Genomic DNA, 15,690 nt, shown 5'->3' with positions numbered 1-15,690 from the left:
GTTGTGTCCCAGAAACCTGAAGAAGATGCATACAGCAGTGGACAAACTGATGGCCTACTCCCATCTGAAATACAAAGGTTAAACTGTGATGAGGACTTACACTCTGATGGCCTCCAGTAGGCACCTCTGGTGTCTGCGGTGCTCTCCACTGTTTCCCCTGGTCAGGTTGGTGCGGTGCAGCAGCCAACACTCCCTCAGCACATTGGCAGCAGCATGGCGGATCTGGGACAGACAGAGTGCCAACATCAAGACCCAGTCAATCAAACCTGCAGCCCTAACGTGTACGTGTGTGACACACACTCCTTTGTACAGCATGACTGTCCCAGCTGGAGATAAGAGTATATGGAACGGTGATGCATTAAGCTAACACTCATGTTTATAGCAGGATTAAGTTTAGGTATAAAGAATTACAGCACTAACCGGAAGGATGACAGCATGTCATAGCATGGTTTCATCTTGGGGGCATGTTTATATCATGGTGTCATCTTTGGGGCATGTTAATATCATGGTGTCATCTTGGGAGCATGTTTATATCATGGTGTCATCTTTGGGGCATGTTTATATCATGGTGTCATCTTTGGAGCATGTTTATATCATGGTGTCATCTTTGGGGCATGTTTATATCATGGTGTCATCTTGGGGGCATGTTTATATCATGGTGTCGTCTTTGGGGCATGTTTATATCATGGTGTCATCTTTGGGGCATGTTTATATCATGGTGTCATCTTGGGAGCATGTTTATATCATGGTGTCATCTTGGGGGCATGTTTATATCATGGTGTCATCTTGGGAGCATGTTTATATCATGGTGTCATCTTGGGAGCATGTTTATATCATGGTGCCATCTTGGGAGCATGTTTATATCATGGTGTCATCTTGGGGGCATGTTTATATCATGGTGCCATCTTGGGAGAATGTTTATATCATGGTGTCATCTTGGGGGCATGTTTATATCATGGTGTCATCTTGGGGGCATGTTTATATCATGGTGCCATCTTGGGAGCATGTTTATATCATGGTGTCATCTTGGGGGCATGTTTATATCATGGTGCCATCTTGGGAGCATTTTTATATCATGGTGCCATCTTGGGAGCATGTTTATATCATGGTGCCATCTTGGGAGCATGTTTATATCATGGTGTCATCTTGGGAGCATGTTTATATCATGGTGTCATCTTGGGAGCATGTTTATATCATGGTGTCATCTTGTGAGCATGTTTATATCATGGTGTCATCTTGGGAGCATGTTTATATCATGGTGCCATCTTGGGAGCATGTTTATATCATGGTATCATCTTGGGGGCATGTTTATATCATGGTGTCATCTTTGGGGCATGTGTATATCATGGTGTCATCTTGGGGGCATGTTTATATCATGGTGTCATCTTGGGGGCATGTTTATATCATGGTGTCATCTTTGGGGCATGTTTATATTATGGTGTCATCTTGGGAGCATGTTTATATCATGGTGTCATCTTGGGAGCATGTTTATATCATGGTGCCATCTTGGGAGCATGTTTATATCATGGTGTCATCTTGGGGGCATGTTTATATCATGGTGCCATCTTGGGAGAATGTTTATATCATGGTGTCATCTTGGGGGCATGTTTATATCATGGTGTCATCTTGGGGGCATGTTTATATCATGGTGCCATCTTGGGAGCATGTTTATATCATGGTGTCATCTTGGGGGCATGTTTATATCATGGTGCCATCTTGGGAGCATGTTTATATCATGGTGCCATCTTGGGAGCATGTTTATATCATGGTGCCATCTTGGGAGCATGTTTATATCATGGTGTCATCTTGGGAGCATGTTTATATCATGGTGTCATCTTGGGAGCATGTTTATATCATGGTGTCATCTTGGGAGCATGTTTATATCATGGTGTCATCTTGGGAGCATGTTTATATCATGGTGCCATCTTGGGAGCATGTTTATATCATGGTGTCATCTTTGGGGCATGTTTATATCATGGTGTCATCTTGGGAGCATGTTTATATCATGGTGCCATCTTGGGAGCATGTTTATATCATGGTGTCATCTTGGGAGCATGTTTATATCATGGTGTCATCTTGGGGGCATGTTTATATCATGGTGTCATCTTTGGGGCATGTGTATATCATGGTGCCATCTTGGGGGCATGTGTATATCATGGTGTCACCTTTGGGGCATGTTTATATCATGGTGCCATCTTTGGGGCATGTGTATATCATGGTGCCATCTTGGGGGCATGTTTATATCATGGTGCCATCTTTGGGGCATGTGTATATCATGGTGCCATCTTTGGGGCATGTTTATATCATGGTGTCATCTTTGGGGCATGTGTATATCATGATGCCATCTTGGGGGCATGTGTATATCATGGTGCCATCTTGGGAGCATGTTTATATCATGGTGTCATCTTGGGGGCATGTTTATATCATGGTGTCATCTTTGGGGCATGTTTATATCATGGTGTCATCTTGGGGGCATGTTTATATCATGGTGCCATCTTGGGGGCATGTTTATATCATGGTGTCATCTTTGGGGCATGTTTATATCATGGTGTCATCTTTGGGGCATGTGTATATCATGGTGCCATCTTTGGGGCATGTTTATATCATGGTGTCATCTTTGGGGCATGTTTATATCATGGTGCCATCTTGGGGGCATGTTTATATCATGGTGTCATCTTTGGGGCATGTTTATATCATGGTGTCATCTTTGGGGCATGTTTATATCATGGTGCCATCTTGGGAGCATGTTTATATCATGGTGTCATCTTGGGGGCATGTTTATATCATGGTGTCATCTTGGGAGCATGTTTATATCATGGTGCCATCTTGGAGGCATGTTTATATCATGGTGTCATCTTTGGGGCATGTTTATATAATGGTGTCATCTTTGGGGCATGTTTATATTATGGTGTCATCGTGGGGGCATGTTTATATCATGGTGTCATCTTTAGGGCATGTGTATATCATGGTGCCATCTTGGGGGCATGTGTATATCATGGTGTCATCTTTGGGGCATGTTTATATCATGGTGTCATCTTGGGGGCATGTTTATATCATGGTGTCATCTTTGGGGCATGTTTATATCATGGTGTCATCTTGGGGGCATGTTTATATCATGGTGTCATCTTGGGGGCATGTTTATATCATGGTGTCATCTTTGGGGCATGTGTATATCATGGTGCCATCTTTGGGGCATGTTTATATCATGGTGTCATCTTTGGGGCATGTTTATATCATGGTGCCATCTTGGGGGCATGTTTATATCATGGTGCCATCTTGGGGGCATGTTTATATCATGGTGCCATCTTTGGGGCATGTTTATATTATGGTGTCATCTTTGGGGCATGTGTATATCATGGTGCCATCTTGGGAGCATGTTTATATCATGGTGTCATCTTGGGGGCATGTTTATATCATGGTGTCATCTTGGGAGCATGTTTATATCATGGTGCCATCTTGGGGGCATGTTTATATCATGATGTCATCTTTGGGGCATGTTTATATAATGGTGTCATCTTTGGGGCATGTTTATATTATGGTGTCATCTTTGGGGCATGTTTATATCATGGTGTCATCTTTGGGGCATGTGTATATCATGGTGTCATCTTGGGAGCATGTTTATATCATGGTGCCATCTTTGGGGCATGTTTATATCATGGTGTCATCTTTGGGGCATGTTTATATCATGGTGCCATCTTTGGGGCATGTTTATATTATGGTGTCATCTTTGGGGCATGTTTATATCATTGTATCATCTTGGGGGCATGTTTATATCATGGTGTCATCTTTGGGGCATGTGTATATCATGGTGTCATCTTGGGGGCATGTTTATATCATGGTGTCATCTTGGGGGCATGTTTATATCATGGTGTCATCTTTGGGGCATGTTTATATTATGGTGTCATCTTTGGGGCATGTTTATATCATGGTATCATTTTTGAGGCATGTGTATATCATGGTGCCATCTTGGGGGCATGTTTATATCATGGTGTCATCTTGGGGGCATGTTTATATCATGGTGTCATCTTTGGGGCATGTGTATATCATGGTGCCATCTTGGGGGCATGTTTATATCATGGTGTCATCTTGGGGGCATGTTTATATCATGGTGTCATCTTGGGGGCATGTGTATATCATGGTGTCATCTTGGGAGCATGTTTATATCATGGTGCCATCTTTGGGGCATGTGTATATCATGGTGTCATCTTTGGGGCATGTTTATATTATGGTGTCATCTTTGGGGCATGTTTATATCATGGTGTCATCTTGGGAGCATGTTTATATCATGGTGCCATCTTTGGGGCATGTGTATATCATGGTGTCATCTTTGGGGCATGTTTATATCATGGTGTCATCTTTGGGGCATGTGTATTTCATGGTGCCATCTTGGGAGCATGTTTATATCATGGTGTCATCTTGGGGGCATGTTTATATCATGGTGTCATCTTTGGGGCATGTTTATATCATGGTGTCATCTTGGGGGCATGTTTATATCATGGTGCCATCTTGGGGGCATGTTTATATCATGGTGTCATCTTTGGGGCATGTTTATATCATGGTGTCATCTTTGGGGCATGTGTATATCATGGTGCCATCTTTGGGGCATGTTTATATCATGGTGTCATCTTTGGGGCATGTTTATATCATGGTGCCATCTTGGGGGCATGTTTATATCATGGTGTCATCTTTGGGGCATGTTTATATCATGGTGTCATCTTTGGGGCATGTTTATATCATGGTGCCATCTTGGGAGCATGTTTATATCATGGTGTCATCTTGGGGGCATGTTTATATCATGGTGTCATCTTGGGAGCATGTTTATATCATGGTGCCATCTTGGGGGCATGTTTATATCATGGTGTCATCTTTGGGGCATGTTTATATAATGGTGTCATCTTTGGGGCATGTTTATATTATGGTGTCATCGTGGGGGCATGTTTATATCATGGTGTCATCTTTAGGGCATGTGTATATCATGGTGCCATCTTGGGGGCATGTGTATATCATGGTGTCATCTTTGGGGCATGTTTATATCATGGTGTCATCTTGGGGGCATGTTTATATCATGGTGTCATCTTTGGGGCATGTTTATATCATGGTGTCATCTTGGGGGCATGTTTATATCATGGTGTCATCTTGGGGGCATGTTTATATCATGGTGTCATCTTTGGGGCATGTGTATATCATGGTGCCATCTTTGGGGCATGTTTATATCATGGTGTCATCTTTGGGGCATGTTTATATCATGGTGCCATCTTGGGGGCATGTTTATATCATGGTGCCATCTTGGGGGCATGTTTATATCATGGTGCCATCTTTGGGGCATGTTTATATTATGGTGTCATCTTTGGGGCATGTGTATATCATGGTGCCATCTTGGGAGCATGTTTATATCATGGTGTCATCTTGGGGGCATGTTTATATCATGGTGTCATCTTGGGAGCATGTTTATATCATGGTGCCATCTTGGGGGCATGTTTATATCATGGTGTCATCTTTGGGGCATGTTTATATAATGGTGTCATCTTTGGGGCATGTTTATATTATGGTGTCATCTTTGGGGCATGTTTATATCATGGTGCCATCTTTGGGGCATGTTTATATCATGGTGTCATCTTTGGGGCATGTTTATATCATGGTGCCATCTTTGGGGCATGTTTATATTATGGTGTCATCTTTGGGGCATGTTTATATCATGGTATCATCTTGGGGGCATGTTTATATCATGGTGTCATCTTTGGGGCATGTGTATATCATGGTGTCATCTTGGGGGCATGTTTATATCATGGTGTCATCTTGGGGGCATGTTTATATCATGGTGTCATCTTTGGGGCATGTTTATATTATGGTGTCATCTTTGGGGCATGTTTATATCATGGTATCATTTTTGAGGCATGTGTATATCATGGTGCCATCTTGGGGGCATGTTTATATCATGGTGTCATCTTGGGGGCATGTTTATATCATGGTGTCATCTTTGGGGCATGTGTATATCATGGTGCCATCTTGGGGGCATGTTTATATCATGGTGTCATCTTGGGGGCATGTTTATATCATGGTGTCATCTTGGGGGCATGTGTATATCATGGTGTCATCTTGGGAGCATGTTTATATCATGGTGCCATCTTTGGGGCATGTGTATATCATGGTGTCATCTTTGGGGCATGTTTATATTATGGTGTCATCTTTGGGGCATGTTTATATCATGGTGTCATCTTGGGAGCATGTTTATATCATGGTGCCATCTTTGGGGCATGTGTATATCATGGTGTCATCTTTGGGGCATGTTTATATCATGGTGTCATCTTTGGGGCATGTTTATATCATGGTGTCATCTTTGGGGCATGTGTATATCATGGTGTCATCTTGAGGGCATGTTTATATCATGGTGTCATCTTTGGGGCATGTTTATATCATGGTGTCATCTTTGGGGCATGTTTATATCATGGTGTCATCTTGGGGGCATGTTTATATCATGGTGCCATCTTTGGGGCATGTTTATATCATGGTGTCATCTTTGGGGCATGTTTATATCATGGTGTCATCTTTGGGGCATGTGTATATCATGGTGCCATCTTGGGAGCATGTTTATATTATGGTGTCATCTTTGGGGCATGTTTATATCATGGTGTCATCTTTGGGGCATGTTTATATCATGGTGTCATCTTTGGGGCATGTTTATATCATGGTGCCATCTTTGGGGCATGTTTATATCATGGTGTCATCTTTGGGGCATGTTTATATCATGGTGTCATCTTGGGGGCATGTTTATATCATGGTGCCATCTTTGGGGCATGTTTATATCATGGTGCCATCTTTGGGGCATGTTTATATCATCGTGCCATCTTGGGAGCATGTTTATATCATGGTGCCATCTTTGGGGCATGTTTATATCATGGTGCCATCTTTGGGGCATGTTTATATCATGGTGTCATCTCTACGGCATGTTTATATCATGGTGTCATCTTGGGGGCATGTTTATATCATGGTGCCATCTTTGGGGCATGTTTATATCATGGTGTCATCGTGGGGGCATGTTTATATCATGGTGCCATCTTGGGAGAATGTTTATATCATGGTGTCATCTTGGGAGCATGTTTATATCATGGTGCCATCTTGGGGGCATGTTTATATCATGGTGCCATCTTTGGGGCATGTTTATATCATGGTGTCATCGTGGGGGCATGTTTATATCATGGTGCCATCTTGGGAGAATGTTTATATCATGGTGTCATCTTGGGAGCATGTTTATATCATGGTGTCATCTTGGGGGCATGTGTATATCATGGTGTCATCTTGGGGGCATGTTTATATCATGGGGGCATCTTGGGGGCATGTTTATATCATGGTGTCATCTTGACAGCATGTTAATATCATGGTGCCATCTTGGGAGCATGTTTATATCATGGTGTCATCTTGGGAGCATGTTTATATCATGGTGTCATCTTGGGAGCATGTTTATATCATGGTGCCATCTTGGGGGCATGTTTATATCATGGTGCCATCTTTGGGGCATGTTTATATCATGGTGCCATCTTTGGGGCATGTTTATATCATGGTGCCATCTTGGGGGCATGTTTATATCATGGTGCCCTCTTGGGGGCATGTTTATATCATGGTGTCATCTTGGGGGCATGTTTATATCATGGTGTCATCTTTGGGGCATGTTTATATCATGGTGTCATCTTGGGGGCATGTTTATATCATGGTGTCATCTTTGGGGCATGTTTATATCATGGTGTCATCTTGGGGGCATGTTTATATCATGGTGTCATCTTGACAGCATGTTAATATCATGGTGCCATCTTGGGAGCATGTTTATTTGCTGATTAAACTGCTGTTATGAAGTGAGAGGTAGTCCATGGTTAACGTTGATGAAAACAATGTTGCCTAGTGCAGAACTGGGTCAGGCGGGATGGGCTGTACACTAATGTTTGCTACACGGCGGTGTTTGCTAAAAACCTAAACGGATTGACATGTACCCGTCATACAGGGAATAATATTTGAGGATGCGAATAGGCATCAGTGGGCCATAAGGTTGGTTACGGAAACATATTCTTCTTTTTTTCTCTTTGATTCTATTTGTCTGCTATTCTTACTGATGAGAACACTGTAACTGCCTATCTGAGCCTGGTGAAGTCACTCCAGCCGGGCCCTGTCTTGTGTTGTCCTGTGTGTGGGGTTATTATTAGAGGCCGTCAGGGGCCGTGCCCAGATGTCTTTTCTTATTCTTCCTGTCAACGTAAATCAGGGCAATGACGGACAGCTCCGCAGGGATGCGCACACACACACCAAACAACTACCAACAGACATAAGGATGCACCCAGTGAGAGGATGTGTTCAGTGCCAGGGAGGAAGCAGTTACATCCTCAGCAGACCTATAACCTCACATCCTCACACTGACAACCTAGCGCTCAGCTAATGCTCAGTCAGGTCAGTGGATTTCAAAGAATCCTGCCATACACTACTTATATATTCGAGAATGATGAATATTTGGAAATGGATATTGAAATCATGCTAGCATCTTCCGTTGTGCTCGTTTATTTTCAGGTTGTTGATTCTCCTTCCCGGCGATAAGCAAGCAGATGGATCCTGTCTGAGGCTTCAACATGAAGTAACCCCTCAACAACATACACTCGCTCACTGTGTCGTCAGTTACGGCAGTGAGTATATACACACACACACAACACACACATCATCTTATCCAGTTTCCTCTCGGTCCGAGCGCCCCGTCCTGGACTGACACAAGTCCCTTTCCTGACAGGGACACTATTGTTTCCTCTTTTTGACGCCTTTTGGAGGCTATTAAGAGATTGGCGGGCCCCACCTCCCAAGCGCGCCCCCCCCCCCCCCCCCCCCCCCCCAGACCTTTCCCCACACTATCCTGTCCTCTGGAATGCCCTATTTAAGGAAAAAAATATATTATAAAAAGACTCCAAAATCATAACACGCGGCGATACAGAAAATATCTCTGCATCCACCCAGAAGGCCTCATCTGTTGTGTCAAAGGTTTTGTTTTTCTTGTGAGACCGAGGGAAACTTTGAAGGGAGCTGGCTGCTACCTGTTATCAATGCAGGACAGTAGTTTGGATCTTCACAGTATGTTTTTCTTATCATTCAGTTATTGGAAATATGGGGATAAATGACTCCTTGAACTAAGAGACACCAACAACATGTACATTCATTACTGTCATTATAGAGCCAGGTATTTCTACTGACCCTGTGACCACCTGACCAGGAAAAACTCCCAACCCTAGTAAAGGTTAGAACTAAGGCCCAGAGTTTTCCTGACTAGGTGGACACATGGGATATGGAAAAACTCTGGTGCAGTCGTTCTCCTTGTCTCACCCGTTTGGAGATCTGGATGTCCATCATGAAGAAGTGCACGTGTTTCTCTCCTTTGTTCAGCGCCAGCTTCTTGGTCATGACGGCCACCAGCATGGCGGTACAGGCCACACCCTGAGGACAAACACACAGACAGCCACACCACCGTCATTATGGTTACCACCACCACCGTTTGTCATCCTCCTCGTGTCCGTAAGAGCGGGAGTCAGAGTCGGAATTCACAAAATGATCATGTCAACATTCAAAATTAGCCCTATTGCTTCAGGTCTGCTTGGCTAACATCAAGATAGACATCGCAATTCCTTTTCAAGAGGTTATTAAATAGTTGTGACTTGCTATAACTTGTACAAATATGGTGGGCCTATTTTGCCTATTTCGCCAAATAATACTAGTTACACTGAATTGACCTTATGTTTATGTGAGAGTGAAATGGTTAATCATATGCCACTGTGCCACTGATATAGTAGTATGGTTTACTCTGAGAATAGCATTGTGCTATTGCTGGATAGGGAACAACTAAATGCTGACGAATGCTCAGGAACCCCACAGGGTGAATCAGAGTGACTTGGCACTAAAAGTGACTATATTTCAGTGTGGTACAATAGTCTCAACACACTAATTCTTACTGTGAAATCTTAGACTACACTTCTAACCTATGGGGGAGATATAACATACAGATTAAGTCGGAGGATTACATAAGCCTTAGACAAATACATTTAAACTCAGTTTTTCACAATTCTGACATTTAGTCAGAGTAAAAATTCCCTGTCTTAGGTCAGTTAGGATCACCACTTTATTTTAAGAATGTGAAATGTCAGAATAATAGTAGAGAGAATGATTTATTTCAGCTTTTATTTCTTTCATCACATTCCCAGTAGGTCAGAAGTTTACATACACAATTAGTATTTGGTAGCATTGCCTTTAAATTGTTTAAATTGGGTCAAATGTTTCGGGTAGCCTTCCACAAGCTTCCTACAATAAGTTGGATGAATTTTGGCCCATTCCTCCTGACAGAGCTGGTGTAATTGAGTCAGGTTTGTAGGCCTCCTTGATTGCACACGCTCTTTCAGTTCTGCCCACAAATTTTCTATAGGATTAAGGTCAGGGCTTTGTGATGGCCACCACAATACCTTGACTTTGTTGTCCTTAAGCCATTTTGCTACAACTATGGAAGTATGCTTGTCGTCATTGTCCCTTTGGAAGACCCATTTGTGACCAAGCTTTAACTTCCTGACTGATGTCTTGAGATGTTGCTTCAATATATCCACATAATTTTCCTTGACATCTATTTTGTGAAGTGCACCAGTCCCTCCTGCAGCAAAGTACCCCCACAACATGATGCTGCCACCCCTGTGCTTCACGGTTGGGATGGTGTTCTTCAACTTGCAAGCCTCCCCCTTTTTCCTCCAAACATAACAATGGTCATTATGGCCAAACAGTTCTATTTTTTTTTCATCAAACCAGAGGACATTTCTCCAAAAAGTACGATCTTTGTCCCCATGTGCAGTTGCAAACCGTAGTCTGGCTTTTTTATGGTGGTTTTGGAGCAGTGTCTTCTTCCTTGCTGAGCGGCCTTTCAGGTTATGTCGATATAGGACTCGTTTCTCACATTGGATATAGATACTTTTTACCCGTTTCTTCCAGCATCTTCACAAGGTTTGCTGTTGTTCTGGGATTGATTTGCACTTTTCGCACCAAAGTTCGTTCATCTCTAGGAGACAGAACGCGTCTCCTTCCTGAGCGGTATGACGGCTGCATGGTCCCATGGTGTTTATACTTGCATACTATTGTTTGTACAGATGAACGTGGTACCTTCAGGCGTTTGGAAATTGCTCCTAAGGATGAACAACACTTGTGGAGGTCTACAATTTTTGGTTGGCTGATTTCTTTAGATTTTCCCATGATGTTAAGCAAAGGCAGTTTGAAGGTAGGCCTTGAAATACATCCACAGGTACACCTTCAATTGACTCAAATGATGTCAATTAGCCTATCATAAGCTTCTAAAGCCATGACATAATTTTCTGGAATTTTCCAAGCTGTTTAAAGGCACAGTCAACTTAGTGTATGTGAACTTCTGACCCACTGGAATTGTGATACTGTGAATTATAAGTGAAATAATCTGTCTGTAAACAATTGTTGGAAAAATTACTTGTGTCATGCACAAAGTAGACGTCCTAACCGACTTGCCAAAACTATAGTTTGTTAACAAGACATTTGTGGAGTGGTTGAAAAACGAGTTTTACTGACTCCAACCTAAGTGTATGTAAACTTCCGACTTCAACTGTAGTTAATTTACCATTGAGTGCAATTTTATATCAATATGTACTGTAATTGCACAAAGCTCACAGTTGTACCAATGTGTATCTACCTACACTGTAATTGCATTGTACCTGCCAGGGTAATTACTGTGAAAATACAGTACATGGTTTTAGAGACATAGTGTAATCATATCATTTAAAGATTAGACTGGTTTGAAAATGGAGACTGATTTTTACCTGTTTTCCTTCCCTTGTTTGCATTAGTAAAAGAGAGAGAGAGATACAAGTCTGATAAAGAAGAACAATCATATTAGCATGCACGCATAGGCTCACAATGAAACACAGGTTACAGTCTGGTCACAGAGATAATGCTAAGAGCCATTCAGATAGATGAATCACAAATCCTGCAATAGTCCCCTGTCCCCTCCTAAGAGCTCCCAAAATACTCTGCTGGCTTCCTAAAATCAACCAACCCACTCACTGGTACTGGGATGGACATGGGCATGACTTGAACCAAAGATTCTGTGTGAATTTGCCCCGGTGTAATCTGGGAATTTTGAGAGACACAACATCCTTCCCAGGGATCCATCCACACCCCACTGATAGGATGTGTGACGAGCACGCTGCTCTGCTCACCTCCCCAGCACAGCTGGGACACTACCAGAGAGGCAGGCCAGCCCAGGATAGAGGTGTTGAGCCTAGGGGTCATTGACAGCCGAGCACTACAGGTGTGAGTACTGCTTCACTCATTGTCCTCGAGAGCTGCCCTGTTGGGAGTAGGAAACTTTTTTTTCTTCCAAGTCATTGGCACAGGTTGGCACGCCCTCCTGTTCCAGTGGTGCCAAAGGCTATAAACTACCTAAAAATGGAAATGGTGGAAAGTTTCCCCTTAAAAACGGGGAAAGCTTATATAAACAAGGGGAGAGGGAGAGAAAGAGGAGTGAAGGATAATTTTCCACTGTGTCAGGGAGGTGTCTCAGCCTGGCTCGCGCCCCTCTGACTCTCCGTCGCTTATCTGCTCGGATCGGAAACGGGCAGAGCTGAGGTGAGGCAGAGAGCCAAGTCCTTACAGCCCAACAAGCAGAAAACACCCAGATACCTCCCTCCCTCTCTCTCGCTCCCTGTACTAGGTACATGGCCCTAAACCCTTCAAAGTGCAAGATCCTGTTGGTAACATGTATGAGAAACCTGCCCCTGCATGTCCCCTTATGATATATGGGAAAAACCTGCAAGTCTGTGAAAGTGTGAAAGTCCTTGGAGTCATTGTGCAAAACATTCTGCAGTGGGACGAACAAAACGATTCAATGATTCGCAAGGGAAGCAAAAAGTCTTCCTACGTCGACTTAAAATATTTAACTTTCCACAAATGGACCTGGTAGCCATCTACACGGGCTATGTTCAACCCTGCCTAGAGTATACCGCAACAGCTTGGCACAGCTCCTTGACTCAAGCCCTCTCTGAACAACTCGAGCCCATACAGAAGCGTGTTTGCAGAACCATCCCTGGCACGGCATATCCTGGAAATCCAACAACGACGAGACGGCCTACAGGGAGGAGGTGAGGGCCCTCGGAGTGTGGTGTCAGGAAAATAACCTCACACTCAACGTCAACAAAACAAAGGAGATGATTGTGGACTTCAGGAAACAGCAGAGGGAGCACCCCCCTATCCACATCGACGGGTCAGTAGTGGAGAAGGTGGAAAGTTTTAAGTTCCTCGGTGTACACATCACGGACAAACTGAATTGGTCCACCCACACAGACAGCGTTGTGAAGAAGGCGCAGCAGCGCCTCTTCAACCTCAGGAGGCTGAAGAAATTCGGCTTGTCACCAAAAGCACTCACAAACTTCTACAGATGCACAATCGAGAGCATCCTGTCGGGCTGTATCACCGCCTGGTACGGCAACTGCTCCGCCCACAACCGTAAGGCTCTCCAGAGGGTAGTGAGGTCTGCAGAACGCATCACCGGGGGCAAACTACCTGCCCTCCAGGACACCTACACCACCCGATGTCACAGGAAGGCCATAAAGATCATCAAGGACAACAACCACCCAAGCCACTGCCTGTTCACCCCGCTATCATCCAGAAGGCGAGGTCAGTACAGGTGCATCAAAGCAGGGACCGAGAGACTGAAAAACAGCTTCTATCTCAAGGCCATCAGACTGTTAAACAGCCACCACTAACATTTAGCGGCCGCTGCCAACATACTGACTCAACTCCAGCCACTTTAAAAATGGGAATTGATGGAAATTATGTAAAAATGTACCACTAGCCACTTTAAACAATGCCACTTAATATAATGTTTACATACCCTACATTACCCATCTCATATGTATATGTATATACTGTACTCTATATCATCTACTGCATCTTGCCATCTTTATGTAATACATGTACCACTAGCCACTTTAAACTATGCCACTTTATGTTTACATACCCTACAGTACTCATCTCATATGTATATACCGTACTCTATACCATCTACTGCATCTTGCCTATGCCGTTCTGTACCATCACTCATTCATATATCTTTATGTACATATTCTTTATCCCTTTACACTTGTGTGTATAAGGTAGTAGTTGTGGAATTGTTAGGTTAGATTACTTGTTGTTATTACTGCATTGTCGGAACTAGAAGCACAAGCATTTCGCTACACTCGCATTAACATCTGCTAACCATGTGTATGTGACTAATAAAATTTGATTTGATTTGAAACAACAATGCTCTGACGTCACTATCACTGCCCTCACTTCATGAGAGAAGAGAGAAACTGTACCTTGACTTTCCTTTTTCCCTGTTCAAGACCCCCTTCAGAGAACAGTTACCCGTCTGCCGAGGACAAGTGTCAGGCAGATCCACCTGCTCTCTATTCCACATGCCAGGACTGAGAGATATATAAGTCGCCCATTCCATACCTATATACAGTACCAGTAAAAAGTTTGAACACATCAACTCAGGCCTGTGATGCACAATCCAGCTACGCTTGGAAGATGCAAGTCTACACAGGGAAGCCGACCAGTGGAGGCTCGGAGAAGAACCAGGGGATGCGGGTTGTGCTTGATGTGACAGACAGACTGAGGGGGCACAATGTCAAGTGTGACAATTTCTTCACCTCTTATGAACTCAGCCAGCAGCTCCCGAAGAGGAAGATCACCATGGTTGGTGCAGTTAGAAAGAATAAGCCTGAGCTCCCCCCTGCACTCCTCGCAACAAGGAGGCCTTCTCATCAAAGTTTGCCTTCACCCCCACCACCACTCTAGTTTCTTACCTCCCAAAGAGGAACAATAATGTGGTCTTCCTGAGCACACTGTACAAAACGGCTGAGATCAGTGATCGTGAGGACAGGAAGCCAGCCATCATCCTGGACTACCACCACAACAAAGGAGGCGTGGACAACCTGGACAAGGTGATTGGAACTTACAACTGCAGGAGGATGACTGCCCGCTGGCCCCTGGTCATCTTCCATAACATCATTGATGTGTCCTCATACAATGCCTTTGTGATATGGAACAAGATCAACCCTACCTGGATGCCTGATAAGCGGAACAAGAGGAGGGTGTTCCTAGAGCAGCTGGGAAAGGCACTTGTAACCCCACACATTCAAAGAAGGGAACGCTTCCCCTGCACAGTAGCCTCTGCAGTGCTTGTGGAAGCTGTTCAGGGGGCTGAATCTTGTCCTGATCCACCCGAGGCTGTAGCTGGAGCAGGCAAGAGGAGGAGATGCCAATTCTGCCCCCAAAGAAGGACTGTAAAACAAATACTATGTGCTGCACATATGAGAAATGCATCTGCAAAGTCCATGCACACACATTTGCATACTGTCCTACATGTGCTAACTAGAGTTGATTGATTTATGTACTTCACGTTTTTGTTTTGTATTTATTATTTTATTCTTATTTATTGTTGTTGTTTATACACCTTGTGGGTGGGGGCAATGGTTCAAAAATGGGAGAAGACTAGTATTTTGTAGTTGAATTCCTCATTGTACAGTATATAAGAATATATCACTATGTTGCCAAAAAATGTCAAGGCTGTTATTGTTTCCCATCAGTAAAATGCATTCAAACTACTTTCTGCACATTTCTGCT

General features: G+C 43.6%; 1 protein-coding gene across 2 annotated transcripts in view; it reads right to left on the bottom strand.

Annotated features, from left to right (window-relative positions):
• Window positions 1–15,690, bottom strand: part of LOC139572392 (intermediate conductance calcium-activated potassium channel protein 4-like) — a 53,477-nt gene that overhangs the window by 19,019 nt on the left and 18,768 nt on the right. For both annotated transcript variants that reach the window (XM_071395143.1, XM_071395144.1), the window contains exons 5-6: window positions 9,349–9,459; window positions 101–222 (exon numbers count right to left, since the gene is read on the bottom strand). In XM_071395143.1, the coding sequence (XP_071251244.1) occupies window positions 101–222; window positions 9,349–9,459 (233 nt within the window). The remainder of the gene's footprint in view (window positions 1–100; window positions 223–9,348; window positions 9,460–15,690) is intronic.

The sequence above is a fragment of the Salvelinus alpinus genome, chromosome 4 (genome assembly GCF_045679555.1).
Source record: "Salvelinus alpinus chromosome 4, SLU_Salpinus.1, whole genome shotgun sequence".
NCBI lineage: Eukaryota > Metazoa > Chordata > Actinopteri > Salmoniformes > Salmonidae > Salvelinus > Salvelinus alpinus.
Note: the sequence above shows the minus strand (reverse complement) of the source record. Positions and strands in the feature narration are given on the sequence as shown.